At 40.7% G+C, this 14,820-nt stretch overlaps 2 protein-coding genes across 11 annotated transcripts in view; one reads left to right on the top strand and one right to left on the bottom strand.

Moving 5' to 3' along the window:
- The window catches only part of PPP6R3 (protein phosphatase 6 regulatory subunit 3), a 201,272-nt gene extending 197,483 nt beyond the window's left edge, over positions 1-3,789 (top strand). For all 10 annotated transcript variants that reach the window (XM_077115458.1, XM_077115457.1, XM_077115455.1 and 7 more), the window contains one exon: positions 1,560-3,789. In XM_077115458.1, coding sequence (XP_076971573.1) covers positions 1,560-1,611 — 52 coding nt within the window. In that variant the 3' untranslated portion in view covers positions 1,612-3,789. The remainder of the gene's footprint in view (positions 1-1,559) is intronic.
- The window catches only part of TESMIN (testis expressed metallothionein like protein), a 178,666-nt gene that overhangs the window by 11,503 nt on the left and 152,343 nt on the right, over positions 1-14,820 (bottom strand). The gene's annotated exons all lie outside the window — the stretch shown is intronic.

The following is a 14,820-nucleotide window of genomic DNA, read 5'->3' as shown; positions in this document are numbered from 1 at the left end:
GGAGAATGTCCTTGGAGCCCTTCTGTATGTGGGGCTCAAAGTTCCAACTGTTGATTCCCTGGTTCAATGTTTGTTTTCCCCAAAACAATGTTGATCTTGTCTTAAGTGTTTAAATTCCCACTAGCAGAGCTGTGGATTTGGAATCCACAAGTTGATGATCCCACAAGAAAATTGATGTTTTCTTTCTAGTCACTTTTGTTTAGTCTTAGCCAGTGGTCTCAAGGACCAGGCCAGGCTGTAGTGGCAGCCCCTGAAGGCTGGCACCCAGGGGCCATGCCGCCTCCCAGGGGGAGCAGGCTCCTGGCCTGGTGTCTCCTCTCTTTGCACCAGGCTCCCGCCACATGATTTGCCTTTAGGGCAGAAGGAACTCTGTTCTGCTTTTCCAAGAGTTAGGTATATTCAACCAAAAAAAGCTGTTTATATATTCCTTCCATAAGAAATAAAGTAACCTTTAAAGCTGTCACAGAGTACTTTTCTCTGTCCTAAGCATTTTATGCCAACAACATAACCAGCAGACACCAGCAGGGGGTGCTCTGTGGTCACTGGTCAGCATGGCTCTGCTCTGAATGTGGCAAGCCCTGCTTATGTTTCCCTCATGGGCATTATAGGAGAATGAATGTTTGTTTTATGACTTTTTAATCTTCACATAAATTCAATTAATTATAAGAAACATTTGAGCACCACTGGCTCCAGTGAAGGCCTGTGAAATACTGAGACATCAAGTATAGAGTGTGTTGTGTTAGGTGTGTTAGATCTGACTTCTTGGTTCTCTATCATAGTAGCAGGTATAAGGTTAAAAATTGTTTTTCTCTCTCACACATTCTATTTATAAATTTTGAATGCTAATTCAAAAGTACTTACAACATGCTTCCCAGTTAGGGCTCTAAGCTCTCTGTTTAGTCTGCTTTATAAAATTTTGGTAAAGCCTTAAAGTATGTCATACACATGGAGGAAGGTAAAACTTTATATATCCCATCACTCCTTTGACTATGGCATCCCATTTCTCCCCACTCCCCCCCTTAAACTTAACATTTGTTTAGTGGGAATAAATTTATTTTCTCAGTTATTTGTTTGAATTTCTAAGGTTTGTCTTATTTATAAACCTTTTCTTTCACTTTCTTTTCCAGTAGCAGAATGCCATTTTTCCAAGTGAAATTTTTCATGGGTCCTGAGCTATGAAACCAGAGAAAAGCCTTATTGAGGCAGGGCTGAGCACAGTTCCTGCAGCCCCTGGAGCAGCAGTTTCAGAGCCCCTGCCCTGCTCTCCCCTCTGCTTCCACGGAGCTGCAGTGGGTGGTATCCTGGCAGGGCCTGGCTAAGCGCCGAGTTAACGCTAGTGAAGCATCGATGCTGCTCTGTGGGTTTTCTGGACTCTTAGACAATGCATTTATGATGCATTTATGAAGCATTTCGTTCAGTACCTACTACTCAGTGCCAGGCCTCATGCTAGGGATGGTTACACAATATTACAATAGATGGTCCCTGGCCTCGGGAGGCTGAGTGAGTATCATTTTCTGCCCCACATTTCTGTCATCTCAGATCTGTCTCTTACTCCTCAGGACTGACCAGCCACGCGTTCCCAGCGACACCTCGGTCAATGGCCCTGTATGATGAGTGACCTCTGCTGTGCTGACTGAGGACTGCAGACTGCCACCATCGGGGCTTCTGGAGGGTTCGTCCAGAGCCCCCCCCCCTCCCCCCCAGCCAGTCACTGCTGCACTCACTCTGCAAGGGATCAGGACCAGCAACCTTTCTATTTTAGAGTCTAAGACATTGTACAGAGAAAGCCAGAAGTGTAAAGAGATTGCACATTGACAAATACCAAGAATTTTTGTGTATGTTTATATTGTATTGTTCTAAATAATGGGTGGCCTGTGAAATAAGATCTTGCCGTCCATGTAATAAGAGTAGTAATGCTATAGTTAAAACGGCTGTAAGAATAGTTTTATAAAAGTGAATACACAGATCTATTGTATTTGAAACATAACTATTTGACAATTATTAGTGTGACCAAAGTATTAGGCAGTTTTCATACATTTTTCACCTTGTACAAAATTCTGAATTCATTTTTCTTCCAGACTGGCAAGGAGTCATAGGATTGAAATGCCCTCTAAGTGTAATTTTGGTTGTTCTAACATACAAAAGTGATTTTGAATAAGAAATATTTGGTGTTCTTTTTATAACCAGTTTTCGATTGGTAACTGTTTTCTGTATTGTTTAAAACGGATCAAAAATGTAAGTCTATTGGTAGAGATTAAGTATTTATTGCTACAACTTAGTTGATAAACTGATGTTATTGTAAAGCCATATGTTCTGTTCAAGTCTTGTTTGCTTGAAATGATTATTCCTACAGGTGAAACACTAGAGTATTTGGAGTGTATATGGCTTGTGGTTTGGGTTTTTTGTTTTTTGTTTTGTTTTGGTAGTTGATCCGCCTTTTAACCCAGTCACCAAAATTTACCTTGTTAACAAGCATCACCAATGAACATTTCAGAGCAATCTGTATATTTTAACATACCTAAATCACATTAGGCAAGTCAGTTGAAAAATGCTCGTGCTGCTAATGGGATTGGAGTGCGTTCATTTTCCAGGCTCGTATTTTTAAAGTAGAAATCACAATCTGGCACCTGAGCATGTTAATTGTTTTACTGTACCGTGTGAGGTTTTCACTCGTAAATTCTAAACCAGTGTATTTTTTTTTAGAACTGGTTTGTGTATATATATAGTGATTATGGATACTAATTCAATGTAATTTATAATTTTCTATGTCAATATAAAAATACATCACAGCCTTCTCAAACAGCTGAAGCAATATATTGTATATTGCCATATCGTCTGGTGAAAGGGTTAAATTACTTCACCTTTGCACTTTTAGATGCAAATCAGTTTTTCATTTCTGTAATAGAAAATAATCCACGTATTTTTACATCATTTGTTTTTCCTGACCAGTATTTAAAACCAAAAGGATATTCTAAAATATGGCCAACAATTTTTTTAGAAATAGCATCCCAAGCAGCGTGCCTAAACATTACATTCATTGCATATGGAAATAAAAAAAAAAGTCAAATGTCTGCCTTATTTCTTATTTACTTCTTCCATTTTAAATGGTAAACTCTTCTTTGAGACTTCCCAAGGCAAACCTAGCACTCCCAGGACAATGGAACCAGCAGCTATCCCTGGGACACATGGCAAGGGTGGCTTACTTGACATTTGCACGCAGCCTCAGGACCCTCTTTTATTGTGTGCTCCTCTCAGAAGAGACTGTCCTCGTGTGTTCTCACCCAGCTCCTTATGTAAGCAGAGAACAGGTCTCTTTGCAGTTGTCTTGAGACCCCCAGCTCGTGTGGCACAGGACTCTGGGGACGGCTGAGGGATCATGCAGTCGTGTCTCCCCTGGCAGAGAGCTTTTCAAGCCAGTGCCAAGGTTTGGCTCCAGTGGTGGCACAGGCTGCCTTTGCAGTTTGGACTGGGTTGGCCACTCCATTCCACCCAAGGTAACAGTGTCTTATTTCATCCAACCTGCTGCTGGTGACAGGGCATTTGAAGTTGTTCTCTGGGTTATATTTTGTTTTGCTTTTCTTTCCATAAATGGCAGGAAGAGTACATGAGGAAGGAGAGAGTGGTCGGTCCGTTGGAGAGCGACAGCCCAAGGACCAGGGGCAGATCTCTTCTCACTTAATTTCTATTTTAATTTCTGTGTATTGGCCATAATACATTGTGAGACTCACAGATGTCTACAGTACCTGTATTACAAATAACAAAATAAAGCCTGATTCTTTGTTTCTAGTACTCTCTTCTCTTGTACCTTGCTTGGGCTTCAGTAATCGAACAGGGTGGGGGGTTATGATGATTTTTAATAGGTCAGAGCTTCCTGGCGTAAGAAGGAATTGTAGTTAGTCCTGTGCAAGGGAGACTTGGAGCGATGCTGAATTTGGACTGCGGCATCCGCATCTTATCCACTGCTGTAACTCAGACTTCCAGAATAAGCAATGCCTGATGCGGAGGCGTTGCCCTGGGGAGTCTGTCTGGTCCTGTAGCTTTTCTTCGCCATGTGGAGGTCCTCCCCAACCTGTGTTTTCTGGCTTCCAACCCCACAAAGAACACTTGCCTGATAACATTTCCCAGGAGTTCTTTAACAATAAGAAGTTTAGTGCTCCATCACAACTGGTCATTTTCATTCTCCCGCCCCCTGTCTGAATTAGGAACTGTCCCCCTGGTGGTCCTTTTCCCTGGGGCAGGTTGACCCCCAGGCCCTTCCGGGCTGCACTGGGGGCTCCGGTTCAGATCCTACCTCAGCTACCCAAGGGGCGTAACCTCGAACAGTTGACTTCTCTGTCTCAGCTGCTTTGTCAGGTGGGGAAAGTAGTGCCAAGTCCACAGAGCGGACACGTGTCAAGTAGACAGAATAGCTTTTAGCTTAAAATAAATGCTTCATGTTAGCTGTTTACTCCTTCCTCGCTTCTCAACCCCATATATCACCAGCTAACCCTTCTGTAACCTTTCTTTGATCCTGCTGCTCCTTTTAAAACATTCACCTCCAGAAAAGTCAAGCCCTTTAATTGCAGTAGATGGACTTAACTGTTCCGCTTCAGGGGTCAGCACACTACATCCCCCGTGCCAGGTCCAGCCCTCTCGTAGTCGTGAATGATGTTTTATTGGCACATAGCCATGCCCGCCTTCTGCACTGCTGGGAGGGGCTGCAACAGAAAGCCTAAAGTACTTCCTCTGTCCTCTGCAGAGAGCGAGCTGATCCCTTTGTACTTGGCCTCATTCCAGAGCCTCTCATCATTCTTTACTTTGGTTCAGTTTCCCTCACTCTGGGTCTTCCTATGCAGCAGCCTTTACCATCGGTAGGGCGCTCGTTCAGGACTCACCGATGGGCGGGTTACACGGTGCTGCCTCCGGGCTTTTAGCCCAGTGGGTGATCGATACTTCAAAGTCAGGACCCACCGTGTGTGGCTTGCTCTGTAAGGCATTTCCTAATTTTTTTTAACTCTGATTCTCTACTTAGGAACACAAAACTAACCTCTTACCATATGTCAGGCGTTCTCCTAAGTGCTGTACTTGCACTAACTTCCTCCCGGCAGTTACATGAGGTGAGTCTGTCGAGCTCCCTTATAGATGTTAAGCAGGGATACAGAGGATACAGAGAGGTTCCGTAGCTTGGGCCAACACCACACTGTTAGCAAACCAGATTTGGAGAGATTAAGCATAAAGCATTTAGAGGAGTGCCCTGCTGTGTAAACGTCCAGCGTCAGCTGTGGCTCTCACAGCATACTCCCGGTGAAATCCTTCCGGTGCCGTTTCTCTCCCACTTGATCGGGTTCCAACAAAGAGCAGTTAGAGCCTAGTCGTGTCTTTGATAGCCAGTACAGCAAGAAAAACGTCACAGGTATGGCATTAGGCAAAAACCAGTGAGTAATGTAAAAAAAAAAAAAAAAAGCTCTTTGGAAACAGACCGACGTGTATATGAGATTTAAGCTTTATCAGCTGCGCCCTCCCCGGCGTGAGGGGCTGCACCCCACTTGCTCCGGGGCCCGATGTTTCTCTTGCTGAGGCGACCCACAGCCCATCCGGCCTGCCAAGTCACGTACATCGGCCTCTTCACAGAAGTTTGCTGACCCCTGAGACAGATCAGTGGAGCAAAATAGAACCCAGAAGCAATTCCATAAATACATGGTCAGTTTAATTCCAACAAAAATTACCAAGGTGATCACATGGGAAAGAAAAGTCTTTCCAGCCTATGATGCCATAGGATGGGATATTTGTATGGAGGAAGTGAACCCTGTCTCCTGTCTTCCAGCATATATAAAAATCTGAAATGGACCATAGCGCTGAACATAAGCATTTGAAACGATGAAGCTTCTAGAAGAAAACAAAAGTATCTTTACAGCTTTGAGATGGGCAGAGGCTTCTGAGCATACAAAGCACAAACTGTGAAAGAAAGAAATTGGGCTTCCATCAAAACAAATTCTGTTTTTCAAGGGACACTACTAAAAAGAACAGAGGGGCCATGGACTATGAGGAAAAAAGGTAATCTCTCTGTGTCCAGACAAATGACTCATCCTGAATATAGAAAAAACTTCAAATAAAAATAAGGTAAACAAGCCAATTTAACAAATGGGCACCAGGACACAGAGCTGCAGAAGACAGAAGAGTGGCTGCTAAGCACCTGAAAAGCTATTTGACAACTTCATGAGTCATTAGGGAATGCAAATTAAAACCACAAAAAGATGCCATTTCACATCTATTCAGGTGGCTAAAATTAAAAAGACCATACCAAATACTGATGAGAATGTGGAACAAATGAAATTCAAATTCCTATCTAAAATTATATATATATGTATTTTTAAGTTGGGGATACACCTACCATAGGACGCAGCAATTTCACTCCTAGGTATTTTTCTAAGAGAAGTGAAAATACATAGCGACAAAAGATTTGTGTAAGGTTATCTATTGCTTTACTCATAAATAAAGAACAGGAGTCCAACAGGAATAAGCAGACTATGTCACACAGTGCATAAATCCAACAATATCTATGAATCTCAAGAGCATGAAAGAAGCAAGATTCATAAGAGTATGTGGTGTATGTCTGTTTATATGGAGCCCTAGGGCTGGCCAGACTGATTTCTGGTGGGAGAAATTCGAATATTGCTGCTGAGGAGAGAGATGGACTGACCAGAAAGGGGTCCAAGGAAGCTACGGAGCTGATGGGAATCTTGCAGGCCTTCTTTGTGGTGCTGGTTACATAACTGTATTAAATTTGTCAAAACCCAATGATCCATATACTTTTATGTGCATTTTATTGTACGTGATTTATACCTTAATTTTTTTAAAGATGGCTTATATAAGGAGAAGAAGCAGTTTAAAACAAATAAAAAATACAGTTAGGAGAACACCTTCCCCATGCCACATGTAGTGGTCAAGTAACTGCCACTCCTGATCTTGAGGCTTACTCTTGTGAAGCTTATGTAGACAGCTGAGAAGCTTAGCCCGCCTATAGGTGAGACTGAGAGTTACTTCTGGAGGACCTCTGTTGTTGCTCAGATGTGGCCTCACTCTCTCTAAGCCCAGCTCTGCAAGTGAAACCATTGCCCTCCCCCCTATGTGGGACATGACCTCCAGGGGTGAGAGTCTCCCTGGTGGCAAGGGAGATGACCCCCAGGGATAAGTCTGGCCCTGGCACCATGGGATCAACAATTCCATCCCGGCCAAAAGAGGGAAAAAAAGTGTAACTAATAAAGTATCAGTGGCTGAGAGAGTTCATATCGAGTCGAGAGGCTACTCTGGAGTTCACTCTTACCCAAGCTTCAGTTAGACATCGCTACCTATCAGTTTGCCACACCCCAACCAAAACCATTCCAGCCAATCCTAAAGAACACCTAGGGCAATATGTAAGATTCTACAACGGTTTCATGCACTAGGGTAACTTTCCAGAAACTTATAACCTCCAGATGGGTCCGTGGACCAGATAAGTCCTGAAACCTAGAGGACCCAGCCTCTCCAGAACATCAACTAGTTCCATCTCCCTACTCCATATTAGTGACAGACCCTTCTACCATGAGAAAGTTAGAATGGGCATAGCCCAAATACCCATAAGGAGTGGGATAGAAAGATCAAAGGTGATGGTGGAGTTATGCAGAGAAGATAAGGTTTAACAAACAAATATGATTGCTGAATCATTAAATTGAAATTTCTTTTAGTCTCCAGTATCTTAGAGCAGCTAGAAGTAAAGACCTGAAATTGTGGAATTGTAACCCACAGAACTGTGTAATCTGTTCTACAATTGTGGTGCTGTGCTTTGAAATTTATCGTTTTGTATATATGTTATTTTTCACACACACACAAAAAAGAAAAAAGTCAATTGTGATGATAAAAAAATATTTAAGCCTTCTATCCTCCTATATTCTGGAGCAGCTAGAAGGAAAAAAATCTGAGGATGGTATATGGTAGCCCATGACAAACTCTGGGATCTGTCCTGTAACTACTTGTTGAAGAGTACTTTAAAAACTATCATTTTCTTTCTTTGATTTGTATATATGTTATACTATACAAAAAAAAAAAAAGTTAAAAGAGAAAGAAACTGCCACTCCTCCCCAGGCTGAGCATGCTTGGGGTGGTGTCTTCTGGAGCCCAGCCCGGATTTGCCGGCCCATGGAGAGATTGCACTGTGGATCGCTCTCTTCCTTACAGAAGGCTTTCTCTCCTGCTGGAGGGAGAGGTGTGCATCTGTCCAGTGCTGCTGTGACTGGGCAGGTTAAGTTTCTCTAATGCAGGGTCAGGTATTAGGAAACTAATCCAAATCATGTCGTTCAAGACAAGTTCCCTAAATGAAACTAAGTTTGAATCCAATTTGTTTGCTGTGTCTTATTTGTGAGTTGACTATAAACTGTAGAGCGGAAGAAGGGGGAGTTATTGTCTCTACTAAAACTCAAACCTCTTATCACAGAAAGAAAAAAAAAGGAGCAACAGTTTATACTGAAGGGATGACTTCATGTCCAGACAGGTTATCCAAATCCTTTGCCCATGTTTTAATTGGGTTGTTTGTCTTTTCATTGTTGAGTTGTAGGAGTTCTTTATTATATTCTGGATATTAAACCCTTATCTGATAAACGTTTTTAAATCTATTTTCTTTCTATCTGTGTCTTTGCACTTTCTTGGTAATTTCCTTGATGTTCAAATTTTTTAAATTTTGATGAAATCAAATATATTATTCCTTTTGTCATTTATGCTTTTGGTGTCATATCTAAAAATCTATCACCAAATCCCAGGTCATGACTATTTGTCCCTATGTTATAGCTTTACCTCTTATATTTAGGTCCTTGATCCATTTTTAGTTGATTTTTTATATATGGTGTGAGGTAGAGGTCTACACTCGGCACTTCGGCATGTGGATGTCTTTTCCCAACTCCCTTCGTTGAAGAGACCATTCTTTTCTCCACTGCAAGCACTTACCATCCTGGAAATGTGTGGATCTATTTCTGGACTTTCAATTCCGTATCATTGATGTATTTGTCTGTCTTTATGCCAGTGCCAAACTGTTTTGATTACTGTCACTTTGTAATACAATTTGAAATTGGCAAGTGTGAGTCCTCCAGCCATGTTTTTCTTTTTCAAGATTGTTTTGACTATTTGGGGGTCCTTGCATTTCCATATAAATTTATTGTTTTTCCATTTCAACAAAAAAAAGGTAGCTGGTATTTTAATGGGGATTACACTGAATTTGTATATTGTTTTGGGGGGATATTGACATATTAACAGTGTTAACTCTTCCAACCCATGACCATGAGACACCTTGCCATTTATTTAGGACTTTCCTTTGTTTCAGCAGTATTTCATTGTTTTCAGTATGCAAGTCTTTGTATTCTTAGTAATTTCCAGTTATTCCTAGATACTTTATTTTAGAGTCAATAAAATTCTTTTATTGTAAGTTGAATTATTTTATTAATTCCCTCTTCGGATTGTTTATTGTTAGTCTGTAGGAACACGGTTATTTTGTGTGTGTTGATCTTGTACCTTGCCACTTTCTGAATTCATTTATTAGCTCTAATAGTTTTCTTGTGAATTCCTTTGGATTTTCTACATGTAAGACCATGCCATTTGCAAATAGAGTGTTTTACTTTCTCCTTTCCAATTTGGATAACTTTTCTTTCTTTTTCTTGCCTAATTGCTCTGGAAAGAACTTCCAATATTTAATAGCATTAGTGAAAGTGGGCGTCTTGTCTCATCCCTGATCTTAGAGGGAAAGCTTTCAGTCTTTCACCACTTAGTATAATGTTAGCTATGGGTTTTTCACCAATAGCCTTTCTCATATTGAGAATGTTCCCTTCTATTCTACTTTTCTGAGTGTGGTTTGTTTGTTTGTTTTAACCAAGAAAGGGTGCTAGATTGTGCCTTTTCCACATATATTGAGACACCCATGTGGCTTTTTTCCTTCATTCTATTTATGTAGTTATTTCACTAACTTTTTTCCATATGTTGAGCTATTCCTGGATGAATCCTATTTGGTCATGGCATCTAATCTTTTAATATGCCATTGTATTTGGCTTGCTGGTATTTTGTTAAGGATTTTTGTGTCTATATTCATAAGGGAAATTGGTCTGCAATTTTGTACTCTTGTGTTGTGTTTACCAGGTTTGGGTATCAGAATAATGCTGGCCTCATAGAATGAATTGGGACATGTTCCCTCCCCTAGAGTTCTTTGGAAGAGTTTGAGAAGGATGGGTATTCTTTAAATGTTTGCCAGAATTTGCCAGTGAAGACATCTGGTCCTGGACTTTTCTTTGGTGGAAGATTTTTGATTATTGATTCAATCTCTGTTCTTGCTATACTGTTAAAAAAAAGTTGAGAGACTTCCTGGAAGATGGCGGCTTAGTAAGACGCGCGGATCTTAGTTTCTTCTCCAGGACAGCTACTAGGGGAGTAGAAACCATACAGAAAGCGCCCAAAGCCACAACAGAGATAAAAAAGACAACGTACCCCATCCTGGAACGGCTGGCTGGCTGAGAGAAGCAGCTCGGGTGAGATCGCCGAGGCGCGCGGGCCTCACCGGGTGGGGTGGGAAGCGGCCGGAGTCACTCCCTTCCCCCTTCCCGGGCCGGCTGGGAGAATTGGAGAGGCGGTCCCCTGAAACCAAGGCGGCTGGCGCCCACACCACGCGCGGTCCCCTGGACCAACTGAGAGAATTGGATCGGAAATCCCCAGGCCACGGAGAACAGTGACGGGTGGGGGAGGCCCCTTCCAAACCCGTGACTTCCGGGGAACGTGCACTCTCTTGGGCGGGCCCCTGCCGCTGGCGCCCTCCCGCCACGCTTGTCGCCCAAGGCCGACTAGGAAATTCGGACGGGCTCTTTCCCAGGCTGCAGGGACCAGCAACCCTCCCTGCGTTCGGACCCCAGGCCAGCTCAAGCCGCTTCGGCTAGCGAACCCCCCGGACGGCGAGAGTTTTCCAAAGTTTAAGGTCCCACAGCACCTTTTACTGGTGGGACCCACAGACAAACGTGTGCCATGAGCGCCACCTACTGGGCAGGATAAGAAAAACAGAACCCAGATATTTCACAGAAAAATCTTCCAAACTTTTGGATCCAACACCCAGGGAAATCTGTCTAAATGCGCAGACGCCAACAGAAGATAACGGATCACGCTCAAATAATTGAAAATATGGCCCAGTCAAAGGAACAAACCAATAGTTCAAATGAGATACAGGAGCTGAGACAACTAATGCTAAATATACGAACAGAAATGGAAAACCTCTTCAAAAACGAAATCGATAAATTGAGGGAAGACATGAAGAAGACATGGGCTGAACATAAAGAAGAAATAGAAAAACTGAAAAAACAAATCACAGAACTTATGGAAGTGAAGGACAAAGTAGAAAAGATAGAAAAAACAATGGATACCTACAATGATAGATTCAAAGAGACAGAAGATAGAATTAGTGATTTGGAGGATGGAACATCTGAATTCCAAAAACAAACAGAAACTATCGGGAAAAGAATGGAAAAATTTGAACAGGGTATCAGGGAACTCAAGGACAATATGAACCGCACAAATATACGTGTTGTGGGTGTCCCAGAAGGAGAAGAGAAGGGAAAAGGAGGAGAAAAACTAATGGAAGAAATTTTCACTGAAAATTTCCCAACTCTTATGAAAGACCTAAAATTACAGATCCAAGAAGTGCAGCGCACCCCAAAGAGATTAGACCCAAATAGGCGTTCCCCAAGACACTTACTAGTTAGAATGTCAGAGGTCAAAGAGAAAGAGAGGATCTTGAAAGCAGCAAGAGAAAAACAATCCATCACATACAAGGGAAACCCAATAAGACTATGTGTAGATTTCTCAGCAGAAACCATGGAGGCTAGAAGACAGTGGGATGATATATTTAAATTACTAAAAGAGAAAAACTGCCAACCAAGACTCCTATATCCAGCAAAATTGTCCTTCAAAAATGAGGGAGAAATTAAAACATTCTCAGACAAAAAGTCACTGAGAGAATTTGTGACGAAGAGACCAGCTCTGCAAGAAATACTAAAGGGAGCACTAGAGTCAGAACCGAAAAGACAGAAGAGAGAGGTATGGAGAAGAGTGTAGAAAGAAGGAAAGTCAGATATGATATATATAATACAAAAGGCAAAATGGCAGAGGAAAATATTATCCAAACAGTAATAACACTAAATGTTAATGGACTGAATTCCCCAATCAAAAGACATAGATTGGCAGAATGGATTAAAAAACAGGATCCTTCTATATGCTGTCTACAGGAAACACATCTTAGACCCAAAGATAAACATAGGTTGAAAGTGAAAGGTTGGGAAAAGATATTTCATGCAAATAACAACCAGAAAATAGCAGGAGTGGCTATACTAATATCCAACAAGTTAGACTTCAAATGTAAAACAGTTAAAAGAGACAAAGAAGGACACTATATACTAATAAAAGGAACAATTAAACAAGAAGACATAACAATCATAAATATTTATGCACCGAACCAGAATGCCCCAAAATACGTGAGGAATACACTGCAAACACTGAAAAGGGAAATAGACACAAATACCATAATAGTTGGAGACTTCAATTCCCCACTCTCATCAATGGACAGAACATCTAGACAGAGGATCAATAAAGAAATAGAGAATCTGAATATTACTATAAAGGAGCTAGACTTAACAGACATTTATGGGACATTGCATCCCACAACAGCAGGATACACCTTTTATTCAAGTGCTCATGGATCATTCTCAAAGATAGACCATATGCTGGGTCACAAAGCAAGTCTTAACAAATTTAAAAAGATTGAAATCATACACAACACTTTCTCGGATCATAAAGGAATGAAGTTGGAAATCAATAATAGGCAGAATACCAGAAAATTCACAAATACGTGGAGGCTCAACAACACACTCTTAAACAACGAGTGGGTCAAGGAAGAAATTGCAAGAGAAATTAGTAAATACCTCGAGGCAAATGAAAATGAAAACACAACATATCAAAACTTATGGGATGCAGCAAAGGCAGTGCTAAGAGGGAAATTTATTGCCCTAAATGCCTATATCAGAAAAGAAGAAAAGGCAAAAATGCAGGAATTAACTGTTCACTTGGAAGAACTGGAGAAAGAACAGCAAACTAATCCCAAAGCAAGCAAAAGGAAAGAAATAACAAAGATCAGAGCAGAAATAAATGAAATTGAAAATATGAAAACAGTAGAGAAAATCAATAAGACCAGAAGTTGGTTCTATGAGAAAATCAATAAGATTGATGGGCCCCTATCAAGATTGACAAAAAGAAGAAGAGAGAGGATGCAAATAAATAAGATCAGAAATGGAAGAGGAGACATAACTACTGACCTCACAGAAATAAAGGAGGTAATAACAGAATACTATGAACAACTTTACGCTAATAAATACAACAATTTAGATGAAATGGACGGGTTCCTGGAAAGACATGAACAACCAACTTTGACTCAAGAAGACATAGATGACCTCAACAAACCAATCACAAGTAAAAAAATTGAATTAGTCATTCAAAAGCTTCCTAAAAAGAAAAGTCCAGGACCAGATGGCTTCACATGTGAATTCTACCAAACGTTCCAGAAAGAATTAGTACCAATTCTCCTCAAACTCTTCAAAAAAATCGAAGTGGAGGGAAAACTGCCTAATTCATTCTATGAAGCCAACATCACCCTCATACCAAAACCAGGCAAAGATATTACAAAAAAAGAAAACTACAGACCAATCTCTCTAATGAATACAGATGCAAAAATCCTCAATAAAATTCTAGCAAATCGTATCCAACAACACATTAAAAGAATTATACATCATGACCAAGTAGGATTCATCCCAGGTATGCAAGGATGGTTCAACATAAGAAAATCAATTAATGTAATACACCATATCAACAAATCAAAGCAGAAAAATCACATGATCATCTCAATTGATGCAGAGAAGGCATTTGACAAGATTCAACATCCTTTCCTGTTGAAAACACTTCAAAAGATAGGAATACAAGGGAACTTCCTTAAAATGATAGAGGGAATATATGAAAAACCCACAGCTAATATCATCCTCAATGGGGAAAAATTGAAAACTTTCCCCCTAAGATCAGGAACAAGACAAGGATGTCCACTATCACCACTATTATTCAACATTGTGTTGGAGGTTCTAGCCAGAGCAATTAGACAAGAAAAAGAAATACAAGGCATCAAAATTGGAAAGGAAGAAGTAAAACTATCACTGTTTGCAGATGATATGATACTATATGTCGAAAACCCGGAAAAATCCACAACAAAACTACTAGAGCTAATAAATGAGTACAGCAAAGTAGCAGGTTACAAGATCAACATTCAAAAATCTGTAGCATTTCTATACACTAGTAATGAACAAGCTGAGGGGGAAATCAAGAAACGAATCCCATTTACAATTGCAACTAAAAGAATAAAATACCTAGGAATAAATTTAACTAAAGAGACAAAAAACCTATATAAAGAAAACTACAAAAAACTGCTAAAAGAAATCACAGAAGACCTAAATAGATGGAAGGGCATACCGTGTTCATGGATTGGAAGACTAAATATAGTTAAGATGTCAATCCTACCTAAATTGATCTACAGATTCAATGCAATACCAATCAAAATCCCAACAACTTATTTTTCAGAAATAGAAAAACCAATAAGCAAATTTATCTGGAAGGGCAGGGTGCCCCGAATTGCTAAAAACATCTTGAGGAAAAAAAACGAAGCTGGAGGTCTCGCGCTGCCTGACTTTAAGGCATATTATGAAGCCACAGTGGTCAAAACAGCATGGTATTGGCATAAAGATAGATATA

Source organism: Tamandua tetradactyla, chromosome 9 (assembly GCF_023851605.1).
Source record: "Tamandua tetradactyla isolate mTamTet1 chromosome 9, mTamTet1.pri, whole genome shotgun sequence".
Classification (NCBI taxonomy): domain Eukaryota; kingdom Metazoa; phylum Chordata; class Mammalia; order Pilosa; family Myrmecophagidae; genus Tamandua; species Tamandua tetradactyla.
The sequence above is the reverse complement of the archived record's forward strand: the minus strand, read 5'-3'. Positions and strand labels throughout refer to the sequence as shown.